Raw genomic sequence first — 22,282 nt, 5'->3', positions numbered from 1 at the left:
AGTTTGTTGTTATGTATCTTCAAGTCATTTTCAACCTATGGTAACTCCAAGGATCTGTTTGGCAAGATGTATTCAGAAGACACTTGCTATTGCCTTCCTCTGCGGCTGAGAAAGTATAACTACACAGTGAATTTCATGGTGGAGCGGAGATTCAAACTCTGTCTCTAGAGTTGAACTCTAGTGTCCAAACTACTACATTATGTTGGCTCTCTGTTATGGTCTTTTTCTGCTGGAATTCAATGATTTTTGAAGTGATGTGTTCCAGGCATAAAAATCCACAAGTCATTTGTAGATTTAGGATCTCATCCCATGAGTGGTTCCCTCATATCGATGTCCTTATTCTAGGATGGCCAGTGATCCCATGTCCTTTCTCTGTCAAGGTCTATCTTTTGGCCACTTTCCTCCATTTGGAGTCGGGTAGCATCCAACTCCTCAAAACGCATTCTGGGCTCCATTTCCATGTGTTTTGGAAATGGAGTCCCATTGGAAGTGCCCTTACTTAATATGATGGCCTCCATGGGACTCCATTTCCACAGTGCATGGAAACAGAACCCAGAATCTATGGGATACGGTTACAAGAGACCTGCCCACATTTATTTTACCTTTCATGGGGGTGCTGTTACGGAAAATAATTTCCCAAGGGCCTACACTTCAACAGTCAACATTATACCATTGAAAAGGTGAGCCTTGTTTTCACATTCGACCATCCACCTTTCAACCTTGTTTTCCATATATATACACTAGTGGCATCATTATTTCAACCTTATTTTCCATGTACAGTAGAGTCTCACTTATCCAAGCTAAATGGGCCGGCAGAAGCTTGAATATCTTGGATAATGAGGGATTAAGGAAAAGCCTATTAAACATCAAATTAGGTTATGATTTTACAAATTAAGCACCAAAACATCATGTTATACAACAAATCGGACTGAAAAGGTAGTTCAATACGCAGTAATGTTATGTATTAATTACTGTATTTACAAATTTAGCACCAAAATATCATGATATATTGAAAACATGACTACAAAAATGGCTTGGATTATCCAGAGGCTTGGATAAGTGAGGCTTGGATTAGTGAGACTCTACTGTATATACACTAGCGGCATCATTACAACAGGTGTTTAAGGCAGATGTCAGCCTCTTCAATGGTAACACATTGTGAAGTAGGCCTATTCTTATCCTAAAAGGGGCACAACAGTATATAACAACATGCCCAGAAAAGTAACCTAACTGGATCCTGCTGAGTCACACTACCACCATGCTAATTTCCTATTATGGTATTGGTTACCATACTTTAAAGAACCAATTCTAGACCTTTTTTTAAAAAAGAAAGCAAATGAAGTCATTAGATCAAGATTTATTTTTTAGGTCAAGATCAATCTGGGGATTAACACATTTGTATGTTCAGTGTTTTGCAGCTTCTTGGGACCAGAAATTGTTAGGAACTGTTTCTCAAGGAGAAATATATGCCTCATCTTAACCCGATTTTAGAGAAACTGCATTTTATAAGTAAAAGGCAACAACTCACCCTTCCCCTCAAAAAGGCCATCTCCCTCTATCACACTGCTCTCACAATTACTGAATTACCAGAATTCGATAATTACTGATTTCCCAGAAATGAGGAGTGTTTGGCCTTCGAAGGCAATTCTGGTTTTCTCCAGGGCTAAGAATAAATGCCAGGTTTCCTGAAATCTAGTTTAATTGCTCAAGGGACATCCAAAGAGTATCAGTAACCCCAGAAAAATATTTCCAGCATCCTTTTCATACTTGCAATCACATCACAATAATTAAATGGAATGTAAAAACTGTGAGCCTCCCCTTCCCAATCTTCCCAGTTTGTGTTTACATCATCAAAAAGAATATCTAAATCCAAATCATGCCAAGAGGGTATATATTGTAGATTACTTCACTGGGGATGAAAAGACTACACTGTTTGATATCCAAGTAATGAAAAAGAAAAACTAAGCCAGAGCAATCCCATGAAACTGTGTAGTCGAGCCTCCCAAATCAAGGCTGATCAGTCAGGATCAATTCTTGGCCTATGAAAATGAAACACTAAGAAGTACGCTGAATTTAAACTTAAAATAAGTATTATATCTTAGACACAATATATGGATGGTGAAGTTTATTATTACAGTTCGCTATTGAATTGAACTCTCTTTTTAGGCCTGGCTTATGAAGGGAAGGCACATAAATAATGAGCAAGTGGAATATTTTGTATCTAAAGCCACACTGAAATTGATGGTTTATATTATTCACACAGTAACTGAAATCTTATGTTGTTTTAATGTATCCTAAATATTTGTCAGCTGAGTTACTTTAACAAACTTGTATACTGAACATCAAGATATTACAATATATGTGGATAAATGGTCAATGTGCATGGCAAACAACCGATTGTGAAACTGCAATGCACAACAAACAAAGACATTCAGAGGTGGTATGTATTCAAATGCTACTTTGCATACTTTAATATGCAGTCTCACAAACAATAATCCCATAAATGCAATGCAATGTCTTTGGCAATACAATAATCCCATAAATGCAATGCAACCTAAGCCATGGTCAGCTGGATAGACCTGTTGTACGTAGTAAAAAAAAAAAAGCACCCCACATACATAGCACACCTTACAGCTGTGTAAACAGATGGAAAATAGACTGAAATAATAAGGACTATACAAAAGAAGGATGAATGTACACATATGCATGCTTCACTACAGAAGACATGGGAAAACAATTGTAACTGTTGCCTGGGGCCAGAGCCGGCCCTAGGTATTTTTCAAGTGTAGGCGAACAGAATTTTGGCGCGCCCCCCCAAGCCAATCACTGAAAAATAAATGCGTTGGATAAGCAAAAATGTTGGATAATAAGGAGGGATTAAGGAAAAGCCTATTAAACATCAAATTACATTAAGATTTTACAAATTAAGCACCAAAACATCATGTTTTACAAGAAATCAACAGAAAAAGCAGTCTCGACTGCGCCCCCGTATGTTTTGCGCCCAAAGCGACCGCTTAATTCGCCTCATTCTTGGACTGGCTCTGCCTGGGGCCAATGCTTTGGATTACAATTCCCTGAATCCTTTGGCAAGCAGTGACTGGATGGAGAATCCCAGGGGTTGTAACTGGGGGAAAACACCTTTTCAAGGTCTTTGCAAAGGAAGGTCCTTCCACACAGCCATATAATCCAGAATATCAAGGCAAATAATCCACAATATCTGCTTTGAACTGGGTTATGCCATATGTGGATTTTATACAGCTGTGTGGAAGGGGCCAGTGACATGGAATATTTGTGTGTGTGTGTGTGTGTGTGTGTGTGTGTGTGTCAGGAGCAACTTGAGTCACTTCTGGAGTGAGAGAATTGGCTGTCTGCAAGGATGTTGCACAGGGGACGCCCAGATGTTTTGATGTTTTTACCATCCTTGTGGGAGGCTTCTCTCATGTCCCCGCATGGAGCTGGAGCTGATAGAGGGAGCTCATCTGCACTCTCCCCAGGTGGGATTCGAACCTGGCAGCTTTCAGGTCAGCAACCCAACCTTCAAGTCACTTAGTCCACTACGCCATCTGCTCTTCAATCAAAACAGCTTATGTTTTAATAATCTGACAAATGTTATGACCATGCTGATTAGCTGACTATCTTGGTGTCACCTCCTACATCTAGGGAAAGTATTCAGCATGAAAATGCCTCTTTCTTGGAAGAGCTTGATTCACCCTCCTGGCAAAACCGGCAAAACCCATTAGTCTGTCTTGGAGGACGGCTCCCACTGACATTCCAGTTTGACTCTTCAGCCACTTCTGATGACCCAGGCAAAGCTGTCAACCAACCCACCAATTCTGCTAAGATGCAGGGAGGCTCAAATGAAGCCCCCTTTGTAGCAAAGATACCCTGGGGCTGGGTCAGGCTGAGGGCAAGGCAGCGGAAACTTGGGGGCAGCAAAAGTGGTCCCAGTGAACAACGCACAGCAAGTGTTAGAACAAGATACTAATTGTTTAGGCCCCAGATTCCAGAGCAGTGATAGCAGCACAGGATGACTGTAGAGCCAAAGAACAAAGCTGTCTCCAAGACCACCATCCCCCCTTCCAGTTCTGACCCATTTCCTGTAAAGCGCTGAAGTGCCTCAGAGGGAACTTGCCAAGGTTTTCCTTCATACTCCGGTCAAAAAGCAGAGTTGGCCGTGGGCCTACTGCAGTGGGAGGGGCCCATTCAGAGAAATCAAGGAAAAAACTGCTTAGATGTAGAAATGGAGGGTATATCCTCTAAACACCCCCACCTCATGCCCTCAGCCTCATCAGACCTGTCCTTACAATAGACATTATTGTATGGCAGTTAGTGGTTGTGACGGATGATTTTTCCCCAGGTGAATTCACATTTAGTCAAGTACGGAAGACCTCCTGTAAGGGCTCAATGACTCCAGGACAGCTTGTCTCCATGGATGAAACATGCACACATACACAAATACATAGAGTGAAGCAAAGAGGACACATTGTGCTATGCAGAAAATGATACGCTCTTGCCCACTTTTTGTGGGGCTAGCCCAGAGCAATAAACAATACTAGCATTGGATCTGCAGGACAACAAAATCCTAGAGGTTCTAACACAGACACGGACAAAGTTTCTGGGAGCTGATGTCCAGGTATTTTGGACATCAACTCTCAGAAATCCCAGCCAGTTCACCAGCTGTTAGGAATTCATAGAATCATAGAATCATAGAATAGTAGAGTTGAAAGAGACCTCATGGGCCATGCAGTCTCTTCCAACTCTACTATTCTAAGATTCTAGAATAGAATAGAATTGTGGGAGTTGAACTCCAAAACACCTGGAGCGTCAAAGTTTGTCCACGCTTGTTCTAACAGAAAGACTAAGGAAGGGGAGCAGCAGTCTTTGTACCATTCTGGAGACTGGGATTCAATTCCCCACTTGGCCAAGGAAACCCACAAGGGGAACCTGGGCAAGTCACATACTCTCAGCTCCATAAAATTCCTCAGGGTGACCACAGATCAAAAATTGGTTGAAGCACATAACAACCACCAATGAGCAGGTATCTCTCCAGAAATCACATAGCATCACCTCTCATCATGCTTCAACAAGTCTAGCCAATGGCTAAGTCAAAATTCAGCACCTTCTAGAACAGGGGTCCCCAAACTTTTTAAACAGGGGGCCAGTTCACGATCCTTCGGACCGTTGGAGGGCCGGACTATAGTTGGCCACCGAGCAATAATAATAATGACAACAACAACCACAATAATAATAAAAAGGGTTGGAAGAGACCCTTTGGGCTATTGAGTCCAATCCCCTTTTGCCTTTGTGCACCAAAAGCACAAGCAAAGCACCCCTGACAGATGGCCACCCAGCCTCAATGTTAATAATAATAATAATAAAATAATAAAAAAATTACAATCTGCCAACTGCAAAAGGCCACCCTACTGGGATCTGCGCGTATCATCCGAAAATACATCACACAGTCCTAGACACTTGAGAAGTGTTTGACTTGTGATTTTGTGATACGAAATCCAGCATATCTATCTTGTTTGCTGTGACATAATAAAATAATAATAATAATAATAATAATAATAATAATAATAATAATAATAAAGAGGGTTGGAAGAGACCCCTTGGGACATTTAGTCCAATCCTCTTCTGCCTTTGTGCACCAAAAGCACAAGCAAAGCACCCCTGACAGATGGCCACCCAGCCTCAATGTTAAGGAGGAGGAGGAGGAGGAGGAGGAGGAGGAGGAGGGTTGGAAGAGAAGAAGAGACCCCTTGGGTCATTTAGCCCAACTTTTGCCCTTGTGCCGTGGGGGCCAGATAAATGGCTTCAATGGGCCGCATCCGGCACCCGGGCCTTAGTTTGGGGACCCCTGTTCTAGAAAACCACAACAGAGCCCCACGCTGGTCCTAGAAAAATTCCCCAATCCCACTCCAGAGTCTTCCTATGACATCAGATCAAAAATTCCCAATCTCAGCAAAATTGTGACCATACAGATCTCCCAAGATGTTATCTCAGGTGCTGAACCGCAACCTAAATCTAGCCCCTTGGATAGCTCCTTTAAGCTAGCCCCTAAAGCACACATTCTCAGACTGAGGTCTTCCAGCTTTTTGGGCCTCCAACTCCCAGAATTTCTGACCACCGAACAAGCTGGCTAGTGCTTCTAGGAGTCAGGGGCCCAAGCAGCTGGAAGGCTGTGTGCCATAAAGTAAAATCACTGACACAAAAGCAGGGCTATCTCTTGATCCCATCAACCTCACATGCACATTGGGGGAGGAACCGAAGACAGCCTTCTTTTGTCTGCAACTTGTAGGTCTCCATCCCATGGGAGGCTTGCCTGGTTCCCTCTCTATCCGCTTTCTGCCAGCAAACAAAGATCTTTTTGTTTATTTGGATTTTTTATCTGTTGCAGAAGATCTTTTAACTGAGATGTGCTGTATTTTCATAACTATCATTATTACAGTTTGGTTTTTTAAACTGTTGTAAATTAATATTTCAACATACCTTCTTTTAATGTTTTCAAAAATCGGTATTATGACTTATTTTTAATTGCATTCTCTTTTGACTTATTGTGTAAAGAACCTTGTGTTCCATATGAGGAGAAAGGTAGAATAATACGTAATAAAATATGGTTGAAATAAAATAAAAGGAAGCCACCAATTAGCATTACAGACTGTGCTTTGTGACTAGGCAATTTTCTAGCCCTATTCACAGAGTGTTATGAGAAGGATGCACAAAAAAATGTGACATCTTCCATTTGTAAGTCGACTGGCACCCCCACCCCCACCCCACCCCCACCCCACCCCCCACCCCCCAATTGAGATGGCATATAGTGGGATGTATTTTGCACATGTTCAGACTGGTGAAGATACTTCAAGGTTTATTTTCTTTTCTCTCCAAGTTAATGGTGACTGCGCATATATTTTGAATTGGGGAAGGAAGAACAGCAATTCGCTTTCTCTTTAGCAAGAGTGACTCAGCTCAGTTGCTCAGCCCAGGTAGAGAGGACCAGCCCCAAACATTTCCAAATGCAAGTTATTTTGAAGTGAATGGGGATTACACCAGACAATGGCTCTTCTTCATTTCAGTTGGTGGGACCTTGGTGGGAGCATGACCCAATGGGCAGCATCCCAAGAGTCAGTTTTGCCTGTGCAATACAGGATGGGGGAACATTGGAGGCCAGAGATCATTTTCCAGCTTGGAAAGGTGCTGGGTTCCTGTTATGTGATCCTCATCAATAATTACATTATAACATAAAAATGTAATGTGCATAATTAGGACCAAGTTAACAACAAAACCACTGGGCCAAATTACACCAAATTTGGCCACAATATTCATTACTTTCAAAGGAATGACCTTGCAGCTTCAAAGCCTGGCTGCTTCATACCTAGGGGATTCCATTGTTACCCAACTTGAATACCATTGAATACTCGAAGCTTCAAAGCCTGGCTGCTTCATGCCTAGGGGACTCCATTGTTGGCCAACTTGAATACCGTTGTATAGCATTGCAGCTTCAAAGCCTGGCTGCTTCAGGGGAATCCTTTCTAGGCTACCTTGAATGCCACAAAGAAAACTCCACTTAGGACTACACCACAGCAACGTAACCACAGCTAATTACATTATAACACTGAACTGAGCAAAAGACACAGTGTGGGACTACTGCAAAAATAAACCAGTATCAGTCTTAGCAATGTGTTATTCCCATGCAGTGTTCAAAGCACAGTTCCGCTCTGGCATATCTGGGATACAATCACAGCTCGGGTGCTAGCAAGAGTTTCCTAGTCTACAGAGCTGAACGGCACCCCAGATTACCAGCATGATATGGGAATCCCTCAGCCTGCCCCAGGGAAGTTCCCAGCCATCATAGTGACACACATTTTTCCGCCGTCTCTCTTTCAACCTCTCTGCAGCTTATCAGTAATACAGCTACTGTCTTTTAGGAACTTGAGCTTTACCGTGTGGTCACCCTTACTGTCTTAAGGCAACCAAGAATCTAGATATGTAACAAGGGTGGCAGACCACATCTATCATTTTCAGATACAAAGGGCCTTTTTTCTGCTTAAGGTTCATAGCACTCTACACAGGTAGAGAAGAATGGGAGATTAGATTGGCAGTCAAACAGTCCAGTCTTTTGAAAGATGACTCTTCTCCAATGCTCTTCTATCTATCTATATATACAAAAGAGTGATGGCATCACGGCGACTCACAAAACAACAAAAGTACAGACCCCGCAACCTCGAAATTTGACAACACAACCCATCATCCATGCCTCCAGGTTGATACAACAAAAAGAAAAGAAAAACAAAGTCCTAATTAGAGGGAGAGCAATATTTTTTTTTATCCAATTGCTGCCAGTTTAGAGGGATAATCTCTGCCCACTTCGTCTCCTAGCAACCAACTCCTAGCAAGCCAAGGGACAGCCAGGGTTCAGTTAGGGGACAGGCAGACTTAGGCTATTTAATTTGCACTGGATTATATAGCAGTGTAGACTCAAGGCCCTTCCACACAGCTATATAACCCATTTATAATCTTATATTATCTGCTTTGCACTGGATTATCTTGACTCCACACTGCCATATAATCCACTTCAGTGTGCATTTTATCCAGCTGTGAAGAAGGGGCCTCATATAATCCAGTTCTAAGCAGATAATTTAAGATTATCAATATACAGTAGAGTCTCACTTATCCAACATAAACAGGCCGGCAGGATAAGTGAATATGTTGGATAATAAGAAGGGATTCAGGAAAAGCTGATTAAACATCAAATTAGGTAATCGTTATACAAATTAAGCACCAAAACATCATATTATACAACAAATTTGACAGAAAAGGTAGTCCCACGCACAGTAATGTTATGTAGTAATTACAGTAGAGTCTCACTTATCCAACACTCGCTTATCCAATGTTCTGGATTATCCAACACATTTTTGTGGTCAATGTTTTCAATATATCGTGATATTTTGGTGTTAAATTCATAAATACAGTAATTACTACATAGCATTACTGCGTATTGAACTACTTTTTCTGTCAAATTTGTTGTATAACATGATGTTTTGGTGTTTCATTTGTAAAATCATAACTTAATTTGATATTTAATAGGCTTTTCCTCAATGCCTCCTTATTATCCAACATATTCGCTTATCCAACATTCTGCCGGCCCGTTTATGTTGGATAAGTGAGACTCTACTGTACTGTATTTACAAATTTACCACTAAAATATCACAATGAATTTAAAACACCGACTACAAAAACATTGATTATGAAAAGGCAGACTGCGTTGGATAATCCAGAACATTGTATAAGCAAATGTCGTGAGATTCTACTTTGATATGAAATAATTTCTGGGATAGAATAATGCAGAACAATATAATCTCTAAAACCAGGACAGTAAATAAAGAAATAAAGAAAGTAAATAAAGCAGTGAAATTGGAAATTCCACAAAGGAAACAATCAGGGCCAGCTAACACCTCCCAAGAAAGGATTCTTCCAGAAAGGAAGCTGAGAAGGCAGTGAAGCACTGTGTATTACCAAAGTCATTATTATTACTATTATTATTGTTGTTGTTGTTGTTGTTGTTGTTGTGTTGCGGTCAACCGTGAAAATGAATACAATCTGGCTCCAAGTATTCAAAAACACTAAAATCAGAATATATAAAAATTAATGTGGTATAATAAAACAAAACAATACAATCTCTAAAATCAGAACACTAAATAAAGAACAACACTCTGAAAACAGGGGAATTCCACACAGGAAACAATCAGGGCCAGCTAACACCTCCCAACAAAGTATTCCCATCATCAAAGACTGGCAACTCCTCTGTTTTCTTAGGGCCACAGACATTAGAAGCACATAAAATATCACAAACAACACCACTCTGAAAACAAGGGAATTCCAGACAGGAAACAATCAGGGCCAGCTAACACCTCCCAACAAAAAAAATCACTCAGAGGAAACAGCCAGGCTTTAAAGCTGCAAGGCTATTACATCCTAATCATTTTTCCTAATTGCAGCATTCATACTTGCCTCCAAGAGACAAAAAAAAACAAAAAAACAATCAGAAATATTGTATATTCACAACTTTTAGGAAATAATATCCCCTGATGGTGCAGTGTGTTAAAGCGCTGAGCTGCTGAACTTCTGGACCGAAAGGCCATAGGTTTGAATTGGGGGAGCGGAGAGAGCCCCCATTGTTAGCCCCAGCTTCTGCCAACCCAGAAGTTCAAAAACATGCAAATGTGAGTGCATCAATAGGCACTGCTCCGGTGGGAAGGTAACGCCGCTCCATGCAGTCATCCCACATGACCTTGGAGGAGTCTACGGACAACGCCGGCTTTTCGGCTTAGAAATGGAGATGAGCACCAACCCCCAGAATCAGACATGACTGGACTTAACGTCAGGGGAAAATGTTTACCCTTTACCTTAACTACCACCAATTCCTCAATACTTTATTTCCCATACCACCATACTTCTCCACAGCAATGCGTGGCCGGGCACAGCTAGTATTTATATAAAAGGGTAATGAAATTTCGGCCTAGGACAAAACAACAAAACTACCATCCCAGAAACACTAAACTTGGCAGCACAATCCCTCATCCATGCCTCTACGTTCATACAACTAAAAGAAAAGAAAAATAAAGTCCTAATTAGAGGGAGAGGAATAATTGTTTTTATCCAATTGCTGCCAGTTAGAAGGCTAAGCTCTGCCCACTTGGTCTCCTAGCAACCCACTCAGCCCAGGGGACAGGCAGAGTAAGGCCTCACTTAGGCCTCTTCCACACTGCCTATAAAATACAGATTATCTGATTTTAACTGGATTATATGGCAGTGTAGACTCAAGGCTCTTCCACACAGCTATATAATCCGCTAGCTTTGCCCGGCCACGAGTTGCTGTGGCTTATGGGAATCCTTTGTTGGCCAGGTGGAATAGCAGTGAATAGCCTTGCAGTCTCAAAGCCTGGCCGTTTTCTGGAGTAGCTTTAGCTTTTTGTTGTACGAACGTAGAGGCATGGATGAGGGGTTGTGCTGCCAAGTTTAGTGTTTCTGGGATGTGTAGTTTTGTTGTTTTGTCCTAGGCCGAATTTTCATTACCCTTTTATATATATAGATTTATAATGGACTTAATGTAAGGTAAAACCTTTACCCTTTACCTTAACTACCACCAATTCCTCAATACTTTATTTCCCATACTTCCCATACTTCGCCACAGCAACGCGTGGCCGGGCACAGCTAGTACATTATAAAGAGGTGTGGGTGAATGGGCATCTAGGTTTCCAAACCCCAGGCTCTGTAAAGAAAGTGCAATAAATCTGCCTCCCTCTGGCAGGAAGAAAAAAAGAAAAAGATTTGTGGGAGCTTTGCCAGAAGCAATACTTTCCATCTTCCATGTGATTCAAGGACACTGGGGAGCAGATGGGGATGGGGATATGGCGGCAAGACAGCACTTTCCTCTCTTCTCCCCTCCTCCTCTGAAAATATTCCCGCAGGTGCTGAGCACTGGAAGGGAAGGAGATTCTATACAGGCAAATAAGCAGGGCAAAAATGGGACAGAGGGATGAGTCAGCCTGTGTCGAGTTACAGGACTAGACATACAGGTGCAGCCCTGGGGTGGGTCTCTTGAACTGTGTGACAACCCAGGGACTGTTCAGGATAAACCCATCAAGCTAGGCTATGATGTAGCTGGAGATGTTTTATTTTAAAAAAACAAAATCCCAGCCTTCTTCCTCTATCCCAGGGGTCCTCAAACTTTTAAAGCAGAGGGCCGGTCCACAATCCTTCAGACTGTTGAGGGGCCGAATTATCATTTGAAACAAAAATACGAACAAATTCCTATGCACACTGCACATATCTTATTTGTAGTGCAAAACAACAACAATAACAATAAAAGACCAATACAATATTTAAAAATGAAAATAATTTTAACCAACATAAACCTATCAGGATTTCAATAGGAAGTGTGGGCCTGCTTCTGGCCAATGAGATAGTCAGGTTGATTAGGATTATTGTTGTTGTGTGTCTTCAAGTCATTTCAGAATTTGGACGAGCCTAAGTCCAAAATTATTTATTTATTCATTTACTGCATTTATTTACTACACTTATATCCCACCCTTCTCACCCTGAAGGGAACTCGGAGCAGCTGTATGTACATACAATATATTATATTATTAGCATAGCACAATATTAGCATTATATATTACTATATTGAACTATACCACTATACTGTAATATTATATGTAATATATGACATATATTTAATATTATTATATGGTATTATTATTAGTATTATATTGTATAAAATGATAATATTATCAATATCATATGTATATGCAATATATTATATTATTAAAACTGATATAAAAATAGATTATAAATGAGGGCGGGGGGCAGATGAATGACCTTGGAGGGCCGCATCCGGCCCCCGGGCCTTAGTTTGGGGACCCCTGCTCTATCCTATCCCATTAAAAAAAAACCCTAGTGAAAAAGAGGAGGATTCCTCAGCCTTCCTGCCTGTTGCACAAGGACACGGGGACAATGCAGGCGACAGACAGAGGGGGGAAATCATAGGAACAAAGGGTCCTTCGTGGAATAGAAGGAAAGAGGATCCAGGATCTAAGCAGCAAGAGCAGAGATGTTACATAGGAGGGGAACGGGAGTGGGACAACATGTATGTGGAGGGGTTGACGGGTCTGACAACACAGAGTGTCAAGGGTCAGGATAAAGGACATTCCTAGGGCTGGAAAAATTGCCTCTTGGTATTTCTCTCAGCCCTGCTGACGACCTATTGACAAGTTGGATTGATGGGGAACATTCCAAACTATAATTCCCTGTTGCCCAGCAACGTATCACGAGCCCTCCGCCTTCTCCTCATCATGTGCCACAACTCCCACCTCAGATGGATTCCTCCTGTAAATCAATTGCCACCTGCTGCCCCCTCCTTTCAGCACGCACACGCACACACACCATTGCCCATCACCTCCTGTCAGGCCTGGGAGACAGAGAGAAAGACTGCAGGCATCCCAGGCTAGCTCCCACTAGAAAATAGACAAGCAAATTATTGCTCTTGATATCAGAACTGTGTGTTTGGATATAATAGTCCCCCTGTTGTTGGCATGAGGCTGACGGAAGCGATAATTAAATAGCATCTCTATAATAAGGACGCTAGCTAGCTAACCAAACAATATAGCAAGTTTCCCCAACCACACAAAAAGGTTAGCAAATGCTCCCCCTCCCATTTTTGAGTATTTGAAAATCAAAATCATAGGCTTGTTCCAACTAAGCTTTCGGAATATTTAACTCCCCAGGAGACGATTTCTATTCACGTTAATTTGCCCAGCTTTAGAGACTTACATCACCTCCCTGCAATGTCTCAGGGCACAAAATGCTTTTGATTTCCATTTATTTTCATAAATGTTCACTTGACGACTGCCAGTGGTTTGCATGGTGTGTGTCTACGTGTGTGTGTGTATGCATATGCTGTTCAATGGTCTCTGGTCGATCCACATTCGGCAGACACCCCAAATTGTGGTATTGAAGCACTTGCAGTCCTTCTGAGCTATTGTGGGTTCAGCCCCCAAATACTATATTTTGCTAATTTGTCTCCTACACTCCTGAACTATTCCCCTGCTCTGTTTTGCAGGATAAGATTACCGTAAATGGACAAAGTGAGGAAAGAACAACAAAGCTAGTCAAATATTTCTGACCTTCCATCATCCATCCTATTTGGATAGCTTTTCTAAACACAAAGCCAAGGCAAGGTGCAGCAATAAAAGACATGCCCACTACAAATATTCTAGGATACAGTTCCTAATAAAAAATGTATCTGATAAAGGGGGGAGGGAATCTTCCTTGAAGCCCCCAAATTAACCCCCCATCCAGAATCAAAAGAGAATTGATGGCATTTGAGAGAAATGCAAAGAGGAGGTGTCCTTCCGGTCCATCTCCTCCTTTTAATGCATTTATTTATTTATTTATTTATTTATTTATTAGACTTGTATACCGCTACTCCCAATTTGGCTCGGAGCGGTTTACAGAAATAGATTAAAACAATACAATTAGCTTTAAAATAACAATAAGAACAGACATAGCCCCGAGTTTTTAAATATTGCACAGTCTTTTTAAAAAGCTGATGAGGTGGAACCAAAGAAGGTTTCATGCTTCCACATTTTTGTTGAGGAAAAAATTTTTTTCCTGTACTTTATCCTCATAAAAGGGGTAAAAGGGGCCTCTGATTGGTCATGGGAGCTTTGCCCAAGGATGGCAATAAAATAAAAAATATGTAAATATTTATATGAAAATGAGATAATTATACCCCATCCTCTGAATGAATAGACAGTGATTAGTAGAGGGATTAAAAAAAAAAAGAAGTAGCACCAGTATCAAGCTTGCTTGTTTGGAAGAATATACTCTTCAAATTTGCACATTATATGTCCTTCTCTTTATATGTGAAATTATTCAATGGCATTTACCCCATGTTGAAAAGACCTCACATATTAATTATTTTTAAAAGTGATTTGCCGCATACATCCAGAAATGGGGATTGGAGGGACCCAAAATATAGAACTGGCAGACAGAATTACAATGTGCAAGGCTTCTGCTTCAAAGGGCACACCCTCCCCTGTGATATTTTGCTTGGTTCTAATAAAGATATTGCCTAATTATGGTTATTTGATCTCCCAATCCACTTATTTGTTTATTTATTGCCATAATTAAGCATGCTTTGGAAACGGAATCACTTTCACACTCCACAGTTTATAGCCTTATGATGTAATTGCCCAGGCTTGAATTCTGGAACTTATAGTTTGGTCAAAAGCATCAAAGGACCTCTCTGACTGAGCAATCCCAATGATCCTCTCAAAATTTTGGCCAATCCCAAAATTCCATAGGACATGGACATAGCAATTAAAGAGGAATTACAGTATAGTGTTGTAACTGTATAGTCTAAAAGGGCCCTGGGATAGAATTATGATCCTGGTTATGATCCTGATCCTGAAAACAGGCTAAGGTTGAGCATCCAGATACAAACAGAACATTTCATGTGTTTATGTACCCACATTTCCACACACAGACATGCATGCAAGAAATGCATATAAGCACCACCTGGTTCTCCAGACATCTTGTGCATGTTAACAGATGCACATCAACTCTCCAACACAGACAGACATGTGTAACTACAATCCAGTTGGCTGGAAAACCCATACATTTTGGGAAACTCAATGTGCTAAACACACTTCTCTACAAACAGAGCTTAGAAAAGTTGGTTTGTTGGACTACATATGCCCAAAATCTCCAGACCAAAAAAATCATAATTCTTAGTTTGAGAAGGAGATAAGCTTATAACATGGTAGCATCCAATATTCCATTGTTTGGGCACTGGGTGATGCTCTTTGGAGACCAGGGTTCAAATTCCAGCTCAGCCATGTAATCTACTGGATGATCTTGGGCAAGTCACACTTTCTTAGGTAAAGGTAAAGGTTTCCCCTGACGTTAAGTCCAGTCATGTCTGACTCTGGGGGTTGGTGCTCATCTCCATTTCTAAGCCAAAGAGCCGGCATTGTCCATAGATACCTCCTAGGTCATGTGGCCGGCATGACTGCATGGAGTGCTGTTACCTTCCTGCCGGAGCAGTAACTATTGATCTACTCACATTTGCATGTCTTCAAACTGCTAGGTTGGCCAAAGCTGGGGCCAACAGCGGGCGCTCATTCCGCTCCCAGGATTTGAACTTGGGACCTTTTCAGGACCTTGGGACCTTTCCGCAAATTCAGCAGCTCAGCGCTTTAACACACTGTGCCACCAGGGGCCCCAAATTCCAGCTCAGCCATGTAATCTACTGGATGATCTTGGGCAAGTCACACTTTCTTAGCCTTGGAGGAAATTAAAGGCAACCCCCTCCTGCTTTTGAATAAACCTTGCCCAGAAGACCATGTATTAGATTTGTTTTAGGATTGTGACAAGTCACCAATGTCTTGAAGGCATATAACAACCACAATCCAATTCAGGTAACACACAAGCCAATATTCTGGAATGAGGAGCAAAACAGGGCACAGGGAAACAAAGACAGCTGCCAGTGTCCAACTTTCCTGCACGCAGGAATACTTTTTAAAACGCATGTGTCTTGGCTCATCTGTGACTCAGACCCAGCAAGTCAAGAAAGCCAGGTAATGAGATAATAAATGCCTTTCTAGGTACAGATCTGGCTTCTTTGGCCTACTGAAGGTCCTGGGTATTTGCCAACTTTTTCTCAGGCTGAGTTTTTATTCAAGCTAAATAATTAGGACCTCATCACACTAGAGCTTGGATCCACTTTGAATTCACTTTAGGGAGGGGGCTTTAAACAGCTCAGCCAGACAGATCCTGAGCTTCACCAAACTACAAATCCCAGAATTCTGCAGGAGGCAGAAACCGGATGTAAAGTGGATTCATGCTCTAGTATGATTAGGCATAAGACCTGTTGGTAACACAATGCACACAGAGTACATGACACTAAGAAGCCACATTGTGTGAGTAGATATCTGGCACTTTTTCACTACATGGAAATGTCCACTACAGTTGCTCTGTGCCCCACCACCTCCCCATTTGACCCTCATATACTATACACAGGCAAGCTCGAAAAACCTTGGTGCAATCAGAGAGTTTGATGCCATAGGAGACATACATAGATCATTTCACTTGAGTCAGTGATGGCAAGTGTGAGAATCTCCCGATACTAATGGAGTGCTGATACCAACAGCTTGATCCAGCAAAAGCACCAACAAAAATGCTGGACAGTGTAGTCCAATAACATCCGAAGAGCCACACAATCCCTACCCCTGACTCAAGATACGCACACACACTGCCTCCTTTCCCACCTCTCTCCTCGCAATGCAGAAACATAGATAAACACATAGGCACAGAGAAGCAACACATGAACACACATCCCAAAAAACAATGGTGTGTAAAAACCTTTATTTATATCAAGTATGACTATATGTGTCCTATATAAAGGTTTGGAAACCGCATCCTTTGCCACAGAGCTTGCCCACAACATCCAAGGGGCCACACCTTTGCCCACACTGCAGCAGTCCTGGAAGTCTCCAGTTAACACACTTGTTACGCACACAGCAAGGCATTACTCACTGGCACATGCTTATAGTGTTCCTCACACAAATAAAAACCAGCAAGGCATTGCAGAGCTCAGAATCCAGCATCATTTGTAACAGCATCTCTCTCTCAACACCTCCAAAGTGGAGGAAGGCTTTCCCCTCCCATCTGTCGCCTCCCTCACGCAGCAACCTGTCATCATCCTTACAAACAGTCTCAAAAGGCCTTCTGTAGAGACAAGGGATGCCCTGAACCCTTCGAGGCCGAAAGGAGAAATGGCTGTGTGCCCTGCGAGCCTTGGCGGCTTAAACCCACCCATTCTGTAGACCATGACAGCATAGAATTAAGATGAACTACTTGCTGCTCTTTTCTGGTCTCCTTCTTCCTCCACCCAGGGCTGCCTGGGGCAGGCCATTATCATCATCATCATCACTCTGACAACCATCATGTCAGACTACACAGAGAAGCTATTTAAATCCACAAGCATGTGGTCAATTTCAATAGAAAAGAGGAAGCCATGGAAATCTGGTTACTAGTATTGAAAAACACCAGAATCAAGACAGTAAATAAAGAACACTTCTCAGCAACAGGAGAATTCCAGACAGCAAACAATCAAGTGCCAGTCAACACCTCCCAAACAAAGGATGCCTCCAGACAACAACACTGATTGGCAGCTACAAGGCTACTCAATGTTAATCAAGCTTGCCAATTGCAACATTTACACTTGCTTCAAACAGAAATGGGTTCTTCAGTCCACAGATAGATAGATAGATAGATAGATAGATAGATAGATAGATATATCCTCCCACACACACACTCCACTTGCCTCATTTCCAACAGACCTCTGAACAAACCTCTGAGTATACCTGCCACAAATGCAGACAAAATGTCAGGAAAGATGCTACTGGAACATGGCCATACAGCTGGAAAAACCCAACCCAATCATCTTCATCTTCTCCTCCTCCTCCTCTTTGCTGGTCCTCCAAATCTCCAGAGAAGACTAAAGACCGACCCTGCTAATAGTCTGTTTTTAATTTGTTTTTATTATAACATGTTTTTAACTTGTTATTTTATTTGACTTTTATGGGAACTGCGATTCCCCTTTCCGGGCACCTGTGCCCATTTTTATATATTCTGGTCATAGACCGTAATAAATTGCTGATTGATTGATTGATGGATTAAAGACCTTGTAAAACTACAGTTCCCATGATTCCCTGATGCCTTGGCAGTTAGTGGTGCAGCAAATTACATTCACAACACAGTGTAGATGCTGTCCAGGACTGACCCTGTTTATCTTCCAAGATCAGATAGGACCTGGCAACTTTAGGATATTATTGCATTACCTGCATGTAAGCAATTAATCTATTGATGACAGTGATTTGGAGGTCTCTCATTAATGGAGTGAGTTTACATGAACAGCCTCTTCTATAAATATATATACACTAAAAGGTGCCATACAGCTCCCATAATCCCTTGCTATTTACTATGCCTCACTGAAAACTGAAAAGTAAGGAACCCTTAGAATCATAGAGTTGGAAGAGACCACATGGGCCATTTAGTCCAATCCCCTGCCATGCAGGAAAAGCACAATCAAAGCAGCCCCGACAGATGGCCATCCAGCCTCTATTTAAAAGTTTCCAAGGAAAGAGCTTCCACCACACTCCGAGGCAGAGAGTTCCACTGCTGAACAGCTCTTACAGTCAGGAAGTTCTTCCTAATTTTCAGGTGGAATCTCCTTCACTGAAATTTGAACCCATTGCTGTGAGTCCTAATTTCAATGACAGCAGAAAACAAACCTGCTCCCTCTTCCTTATGACATCTTTCACATATTTATACATGGCTATCATGTTTCCTCTCAGCCTTCTCTTCTGCAGGTTAAACATACCCAGTTCTTTAAGACACACCTCATAAGGATTCATGATCTCTGGACCTTTGATCATTTTAGTCGCCCTCCTTTGGACACTTTCCAGTTTGCCAATATCTCCTTTAAACTGTGGTGCCCAAAATGAACACAGTATTCCAGGTGAGGTCTAACCAAAGCAGAATAGAGAGGCACTATGACTTCCCTCGATCTAGACACTATCCTGTTGGTTTTTTTAGCTGCTGCACCACACTGCTGGCTCATGTTCAACTTTGTCCACAAAGACTACAAAATCTTTCTCACATGGACTGTTGTCGAGCCAGGCATCACATCACCCATCCTGTATCTGTGCATTTCATTTTTCTGCCTAAGTGTCGTACCTTACATTGGTCATTTTGTTAGTTTTGGCCAATCAGCTCTCTAATCTGTGAGGGTTGTTTTGAATTCTGCTCCTGTCTTCTGGAGTATTGGCTATTCCTCCTAATTTGGTGTCATCTGCAAACTTGATAAGCATGCCCTCTAAACCTTTATCCAAGTCATTAATAAAGATGCTGAACAGCACTGGGTCCTTGTAAAAAGGGTCCTTATTCTTTATTTACTGTCCAGATTTTAGAGCTTTTTTAATACTGAGAGCCAGATTTTGTTCATTTTCATGGTGTCCTCCTTTCTGTTGAAATTGTCCCCATGCTTGTGGATTTCAATGGCTTCTCTGTGTAGTCTTAGTTTAGGGCATCCAAGAACCCCAAAGACTCTAAAATCAGGACAGTAAATTCAGAACACCACTCAAGAAAATAGAGGAGTTCCAGACTGGAATCAATCAGAGCCAGAGCTAAAGGATTCCTCCAGACAGTAAGCAGACAGACCTTGAAACTTAAAGGCTATTCAGTGCTAATCAAGTTGGCCAATTGCACCATTCACACTTGCCTCCAACAGACAAGAGTTTTTTCCCCCACCGGGGCATTCCACAGTTATGTCAGTATTTGTTTGTTTACGGAGGCATTGAATGTTTGTCATTGTATGTTGGAATCCGCCCTGAGTCCTCTTGGGGAGATAGGGTGGAATACAAATAAAGTTTTATTAGAATCATAGAATAATAGAGTTGGAAGAGACCTCACGGGCCATCCAGTCCAACCCCCCGCCAAGAAGCAGGAAATTGCATTCAAAGCACCCCCGACAGATGGCCATCCAGCCTCTGCTTAAAAGCCTCCAAAGAAGGAGCCTCCACCACAGTCCGGGGCAGAGAGTTCCACTGCTGAACAGCTCTCACAGTCAGGAAGTTCTTCTTGATGTTCAGGTGGAATCTCCTTTCCTGCAGTTTGAAGCCATTGTTCCGTGTCCTAGTCTCCAGGGCAGCAGAAAACAAGCTTGCTCCCTCCTCCCTATGACTTCCCCTCACGTATTTGTACATGGCTACCATGTCTCCTCTCAGCCTTCTCTTCTGCAGGCTAAACATGCCCAGTTCTTTAAGCCGCTCCTCATAGGGCTTGTTCTCCAGACCTTTGATCATTTTAGTTGCCCTCCTCTGGACGCTTTCCAGCTTGTCAACATCTCCCTTCAATTGAGGTGCCCAGAATTGGACACAGCATCCCATCCTTTGGCTCTGACTCTGATTGATTCAGGTCTGGAATTCCTCTGTTTTTTTTTAATGGTGTTATTATTATTAATAATAATATATAAATCCAGCTTGCCTATTTTCCAACAGACCTCACATCCTCTGAGGATGCCTGTCATCAGGGCCGTAACCAGAAAAAAATTTCGGGAGGGGTTTTGAACATTTCGGGGGGGGGGGGAGGGTTGAAGCCCTGACCCACCCACCCCCCCCCCCCCACCCCCGGGTTCAGACCTGTCAATATCTGCTTGGAGGGACTCTTATTTTTTTTGCATCTCATAGACTTAGCATGGGGATTTGTTTAACCAGTTAAAATTCATGAGTAAACCAGGTTTTTTTTTAACCTGAAAAATTTCAAGGGGGGGATTGAACCCCTAACCCCCCCCCCCAGCTACAGGCCTGCCTGTCATAGATACAGGAGAAACGTCAGGACAGAATGCTTCTGGAACATGGCCATACAACCTGGAAAACTGACAGCAACTCAGTGATTCTGGCCATAGAAGCCTCTGACATCATATCTTAGGACACATTGCTGTACCCCAAAAGAAGCTTGGGATACTTGCTGCTTTTTTTTCTGGTCTCCTTCTCTCCCACCCAGGGCTGCCTGAGGCAGGCCATCATCATCCTCATCCTCATCATCCTCATCATTATCATTATCCTCCTCCTCCTCCTCATCATCATCATCATCATTGCTGGTTCCCCTAGATCTCCAGATGACATGAATAGCCTCCCTCTCACTTTAGGCCTGGATCCAGGCGCCACACCCTTTTCAAGCTCCTTCTATGACCAGAACGCCACAACACATTTCGGGTCCCTCCCCGCCCCTCTCGGAACACAGGTTGGCGCCTTCACACAACACACATATACACACACACACGTGTAACCCCTTCCCCTTTTCCTCTCCTCCCGAGACGCAAAAGAAGATCTATCTCCTTGCAGGTCTCAAGGAAGCCGCAGAGCCCTCGCCCCACCCGAGATGCCCAAAAGGATGCAAGGCAGGCAAGGAAGGACTGACTCTTCACCCTGGTAACTTAATGCCCTAGGTGCCTATATTGGAGGGGGGGGGTTGTGATCCCCATCTTGGCACACACATACACACACCCCTTGAAAAATGGCCTTTCTCGTTTGCAGATCGCGACAAAAGACGCCCACGATGGGGAGGGCTGGAAAAACCAGGGCGGGAGACACCCCCATTTCCATGCGTCTCCTCATCATTGGCTTCATTGGGAGGGTCCCATGAGGCTCTCCCTCTTTCCCTCCGTCTCTTTGCTTTCTCCATCTCTCCTTCTCTCCCACCGTTTGGCCCCCTTACCTGAGCCTCTGCTGGCCCCTCAACCGGCTTCCTTGGCCGCCTCGCCGGCTGCTGCTGTTGCTGTTGCTGCTGCTGCTGCTGCAGAGAAGCTGATCGATGTGACATAATCGGCGGCAGGAGCGTTGGAGAATCCCCTCCTTCCCTCCCTCCTTTCCTCGGACCCCGCCCTTCCCCACCCCTTCTTCCCGCCTCATCCAACCCCCACCCTTCTCTTCGCCTTCCCTTCTCCTTTTAAGACACAAGAAGATGGGGGAAAGGTGGAAAAGGAGCAATGGATATGTGTGTAGGGAAACGCCCGCTCTGTATATTGACACAGAGAAAGCCTCTGGTTTGGAAGAGAGGCAAGACACTTTGGCAAGAAGAAGAAGATGAGGAGGAATCCATCGACCCCGAACCCACCCGGCTCACGCCACTCACTCCACTCAGCCCAGATTCT

General features: G+C 42.8%; 1 protein-coding gene across 5 annotated transcripts in view; it reads right to left on the bottom strand.

The window, feature by feature from the left end:
* The window catches only part of l1cam (L1 cell adhesion molecule), a 162,491-nt gene extending 140,485 nt beyond the window's left edge, over positions 1-22,006 (bottom strand). For all 5 annotated transcript variants that reach the window (XM_008103896.3, XM_008103898.3, XM_008103897.3 and 2 more), the window contains exon 1: positions 21,847-22,006. In XM_008103896.3, coding sequence (XP_008102103.1) covers positions 21,847-21,951 — 105 coding nt within the window. In that variant the 5' untranslated portion in view covers positions 21,952-22,006. The remainder of the gene's footprint in view (positions 1-21,846) is intronic.
* Between the last annotated feature and the right edge of the window lie 276 nt (positions 22,007-22,282).

The sequence above is a fragment of the Anolis carolinensis genome, chromosome 2 (genome assembly GCF_035594765.1).
Source record: "Anolis carolinensis isolate JA03-04 chromosome 2, rAnoCar3.1.pri, whole genome shotgun sequence".
NCBI lineage: Eukaryota > Metazoa > Chordata > Lepidosauria > Squamata > Dactyloidae > Anolis > Anolis carolinensis.
The sequence above is the reverse complement of the archived record's forward strand: the minus strand, read 5'-3'. Positions and strand labels throughout refer to the sequence as shown.